Below are 4,837 nucleotides of genomic sequence, written 5' to 3'. Positions count from 1 at the left end.
GTCAGAGGTCTCGCTCTCACCTAGGCAAGGGTTTGGGGGGCTCATCCTCTCCTGGGCAAAGGGTCAGAGGTCTCGCTCTCACCTAGGCAAGGGTTTAGGGGGCTCATCCTCTCCTGGGCAAAGGGTCAGAGGTCTCGCTCTCACCTAGGCGAGGGTTTAGGGGTCTCATCCTCTCCTGGGCAAAGGTTCAAGGGCCTCACTCTCACTTGGGCGAAGGTTTAGGGGTCTCACCCTCAGCTGAGTGAAGGTTCAGGGGTCGTATGGTCACCCGGACAAAGGCTCAGGGGTCTCACTTTCACTTGAGCAAAGGTTTGGGGGGGATTTCACCCTCCCCTGGGTGAAGGGTCAGGGTTTGGGGTTTGGGGGTTTACTCGGGTTCCATCAGGAGGAACAGGAACAGCCGTGAGGGATCGTGAGGAGGGGACACGGGGTCCAGTGGAGCCCCGGCCACATCCCAGGTGAGGAACACCTGAAGGAATCCCATCCCAGAGTTAACCAGGCACAGGCAGCAGTTCCCTTCCATTAATACATTTATTTTCCTGTCTGCTGGGCTGGTTTATGTTCTCCTGGGATCCTCTGTATCTGCACTGGGCTCCAGCGAGGCAGGGTCAGCAGTGCCAGGGCTTCACGAGGGAAACGGCCTCGAGTTCCACCAGGGGAGGTTTGATTAGAGATTAGGAAAAATTTCTTCATGGAAAGGGCTGTCAGGCACTGGAACAGGCTGCCCAGGGCAGTGGTGGAGCCACCATCCCTGGAAATGTTCAAAAAACGTGTGGATGTGGCACTTGGGGACATGGGTTAGTGGTGACCATGGTGCTGGTGCTGGGTTAACTGTTGGACTCTGACCCAAAAGGGCTTTTCCAACCTGACCAGTTCTGTGATTCAGAGACGCTCAGAAAACAGACCCTCCCTTCTCACTTAACACTTAATTCAGTTTCTGATTTAAGTCCTTCACGTGCTGAGGAGCCTGTGCCGTGCTGGGTGTGCTGGTCAGGACGAGGAATTTTGGGGGCATGGGGAGTAGCCGGGCAGGACAGGGGTTACTTGACCCCGTACCCCACGATGTGCGGCTCGATGGGCGTCCAGGGCAGCGCAAGACTGATGTGTTGTACCTTCAGCTCCGAGAACTTGGCCTCTTCCAGATTCTTCCAGAGCTCTCTCGTGAGGCAGCATCCAGCAAAGACGAGTTTCCAAGTCGGGAAGCAGACCTGCTGCCAAAAATACTTCCAGCTGGAATGCTCGGCGGCCACGTGCTCCAAGAAGTAGAAAGCTCCTCCCTGGGAACACAGAGTCTCTTACAGTGAGTGTGGGGGTCATGCTAAGCAGCTCCCACTGTCCTGTCCCTTCCCTTTTCCCTTTTCCCTCTTCTCCTCCCTGTATCAGTTGGAATTATTGAAAGCAGGAAACTTGCAGAAATTCAAGAAGCACAAAGAATTGACTTATTTGATCCCTCTTTTATTCCAGCAATAACTTGTTATGGCTTTGTTTCAGTCAGTTGCTAACATGACTTTTTTTCCAAAGAAAACCAAGAGAAATGTGTAAATGCTGCTCCAACCCGTCGGTTTTTGACAACCCAGAGGATTGTCTTTCAAACCGACAGAGAACAGATTTTAGATGGGATATTGGGAAGAAATTCCCCCCTGTGAGGGTGGTTTTAATCTGCAGCTCATCAGCAGCTCCAGGGGAGAAGGTGTTTAATTAGACTGGTCTGGTCATACAGGTGGAGCAGCCCCACTTCAGAGAGGCCGAAGCAGTTCATTTAAAATCCAGGCTTTCAGCCTTGACCAGAACTTCCCACCCAAGGAAAGTCATGTGAGTGGGAAGGGACAGCACCACATTCTGCCTGAAATGATGGACTGTGAAGCAATTTTAGTTAGCTTTTAGGATTTTACTCTTAAGACTAAACCAGTCTGACCAGTACCACGTGCAGAACGGCTGCAGGAACCAACCCGGGTCTGGTTTTTAAGCTCAAAACCAATTTTTTGTACCATTTTTCCCCTCTCCCCGTGGCAAGGTGCCTCTGGAGTGGATGCTAAAGGTTTGATGCAGGTACTCACCGGCCGGAGCACCCGCAGCACTTCCCTCAGGGTGCTGCTCACGCTCTGAACCGAGCACAGCACCAGGGTACAGACCACGGCGTCCACGGAGCCGCTGGGCACCTGGTGCAGGTCCTCCCCTGCTGCCACCAGGAAACGCTCGTAGTGGAGGTGCTGGTTCTTCTTCATGTTCTTGGCGAGGCTCTCCTGGAAGCTGGGGTTGATGTCGGTGCAGGTGACTTTGCAGCCCGGTGGGTAGAACTGGAAGTTGGAGCCGCCGCCGGTGCCGATCTCCAGCAGCCTCAGCTCCCCCGAGGGGCTCCGGAAGTCGGGGAGGCTCCGGAACAGCTCCAGTTTGTGCTTCTTTGATTTCTTGTCGTGAACTGCGGCGATCTTGTCTAAGATGAACGGGAAAAACACCTTCCTGCAGAAGGGCTCCCACACGCCCAGGAAGGAGAGCAGGTAGATGGGGAAGGCGAGCAGCACCAGGCAGGTGCGGAGGAGGAGGACGCCGGCACCGGCCTCTGCCATTCCCGGCGTGGGCAGAGGACCTGCACGGGGCAGAACAGCTTCTGCTGCGTGTTAGAGCCCTGGGAGCTCAGGCAGAGCTGCCTTCGGGTGCTCCCTGTGCTCCTGTCCAAGTACGTTCGGCTCCTTGGACTGTCCTGGTGGACTCTTTTCTCCAGCTGATTTCCAAGTCCGGTCACAGGCAAGCGGTGACCAGAGCGTCCCAACTGGCAGGGGAGGAGCTGCCGGTTTGTTCCCAAACCGGGACAAACTGGGCAGCACAACTGTGTGTGTAACCCCTGGCAAAGTGTCTCCGAGTGCCCTCTCTTGGCGCTCGGCAGTTCCAGCACGGTCGGTCACGTCTCTTAAAGCCGCCTGCGCTGCCCTGGGGGAGCTGAAGGGAGCTCAGCCCGGCTCTGGAGCTCTGTAAGAATTTCATTAGGGGGTTGATTAAAGTCTCAGTCCAAACACACTTGTCTGGGAGTTGATTTTCCACCCGGTGTGAGCAGCTGGGTGAGCTCAGCAGCTCCATCCCCTCTCTGAACTGCACTGAATCTCCACTGAAAAGAGTTTTCAGTCTTTGCAGTTCGAGGACACCTTAAATCCTTTGGGATGTGGGAGCGGGCTCTGGGAGCTGCTGTTCGGGGTGATTTTCCGGAGTGATGGGCAGAGATAACACGGTTTATTAATTCAGTAGTTGCTGCATGTGCAGCATGTGGGGTTTGGGGTTTATTGAGTTAAAGTCGAGTCAGCACGGGCTGCTCCAGAAAGCTTTGTCACCTTTGGGGTGGCCGGAGCTTTCCAAAGGATTTGGTGGCAGTGTGGATGAGCCACGAACAGGGGACTGCTCTGCTCCGGGTGACAGGAGGACTCAAAAGCCCCTGAAACCCTCGGGATGAGCACTCCCTAACAACCCTAGGCCGTTCTGCTGGGAATTGCGTTGGAGTTTTGTTTTCCTGGGAGTGCCTCCGGTGCGTCCCCTCCTCCCTCTGGTGGCAGCGAAGCAAATTAAACCCAGGAGTAATTAGGTGCTTCATTAACGAGCTCTGGTTGTGTCTTCGTGCCTCCACCTCGTGGCAACTACAGACAGATTGAACAACGGGAATCAGAGAATCGTTTAGGTGGGAAAAGACCTCCAAGATCATCGAATTAATTACTCTGGGTTGCATGTGTGAAGCACAAATTGAGGCAGTAATGGATTATTTTATTATAATCTGGTTTTACATCAGGTAGTTCCTTGCTGCTGTGCTGCAGGGAATCATGGAAAAGGTTAAAGTGGCCAAGGAAGCAGCACCTGCTCTTGGTGTCCCGGGGGGAATTTCCCTGGAAATCATTCCTAAGGAAACTCCTGTGTTTAAAAGGTGTGAGTGAGGTTGGAGGGAGAGTAGAAAATGCAGAGCTTAAGGCCAGGTGTGAGGTGTTAGCAGAGGTCACTGCACTGAAGGGGAAGGAGAGGTGGGGGCTGTCGGGATGGACTAAGGAGGAGGCGGGATCCTTATTAAACATTTTTAATTGTTCTTTTCCTGAGCACCTGCGTGCTGATGAAGGACCATGTCCATTGATGATGATGGTGATGATGATGAAGATGATGCTGCTGAAGGACCAGGCCCGGTGATGATGCCAATGAAGATGATGATGATGATGATGATGAAGGACCAGGCCTGGTGATGATGCCAATGAAGATGAAGATGAAGATGATGATGATGATGAAGGACCAGGCCCGGTGATGATGCTGATGAAGATGAAGATGATGATGCTGCTGCTGAAGGACCAGGCCCGGTGATGGTGCCTATGAAGATGCTGATGAAGGCCCAGTGGTGGTGCCGATGAAGATGAAGATGCTGATGAAGGACCAGGCCTGGTGATGATGATGATGATGATGATGATGATGATAATGATGATGATGATAGACCAGGCCCAGTGATAGTGCCTATGAAGATGAAGGCCTGGTGATGGTGCCGATGAAGATGAAGATGCTGATGAAGGACCAGGCCCGGTGCCAATGAAGATGATGAAGATGCTGATGAAGGCCTGGTGCCGATGCAGGCCCAGTGCTGATACCGATGAAGGCCCAGTGTCGGTACCGGTGTCGGTGCCGATGCAGGCCCGGTGTCGGTGCTGATGAAGATGAAGATGCTGATGAAGGCCCGGTGCCGATGAAGATGATGCAGACTCCGATGAAGGCCCGGTGCCGATGAAGATGATGCAGACTCCGATGAAGGCCCGGTGCCGATGAAGATGATGCAGACTCCGATGAAGGCCCGGTGCCGATGAAGATGATGCAGACTCCGATG

The 4,837-nt window shown here is 53.6% G+C and overlaps 2 protein-coding genes across 2 annotated transcripts in view; both read right to left on the bottom strand.

The window, feature by feature from the left end:
- Positions 1-522: 522 nt before the first annotated feature.
- On the bottom strand, positions 523-2,845 carry METTL7A (methyltransferase like 7A). Its single transcript, XM_017838870.1, has 2 exons — positions 2,058-2,845; positions 523-1,277 (listed from the first exon to the last, which is right to left on the bottom strand). Exons 1-2 carry the CDS (start codon positions 2,565-2,567, stop codon positions 1,041-1,043), a joined length of 747 nt encoding a protein of 248 aa, XP_017694359.1. The 5' UTR covers positions 2,568-2,845; the 3' UTR covers positions 523-1,040.
- A 131-nt stretch (positions 2,846-2,976) lies between these two features.
- The window catches only part of LOC108509425, a gene marked incomplete at its 5' end in the record, with an annotated part of 2,673 nt that continues 812 nt past the window's right edge, over positions 2,977-4,837 (bottom strand). Inside the window, one exon of the mRNA XM_017838857.1 lies at positions 2,977-4,837. This exon is cut by the window's right edge and continues 1 nt beyond it. Coding sequence (XP_017694346.1) covers positions 3,693-4,837 — 1,145 coding nt within the window.

Source organism: Lepidothrix coronata, unplaced genomic scaffold (genome assembly GCF_001604755.1).
Source record: "Lepidothrix coronata isolate B3197 unplaced genomic scaffold, Lepidothrix_coronata-1.0 Scaffold365, whole genome shotgun sequence".
Lineage (NCBI taxonomy): Eukaryota > Metazoa > Chordata > Aves > Passeriformes > Pipridae > Lepidothrix > Lepidothrix coronata.
Note: the sequence above shows the minus strand (reverse complement) of the source record. Positions and strands in the feature narration are given on the sequence as shown.

Bases quoted from the DNA above. Each gene is read 5' to 3' on its own strand.
- METTL7A (XM_017838870.1), bottom strand. From the start codon at position 2,567: ATGGCAGAGGCCGGTGCCGGCGTCCTCCTCCTCCGCACCTGCCTGGTG. The intron at 1,278-2,057 runs GTGAGTACCTGC...CTGTGTTCCCAG, and splicing joins TGCTGCGGGTGCTCCGGCCG to GGAGGAGCTTTCTACTTCTT.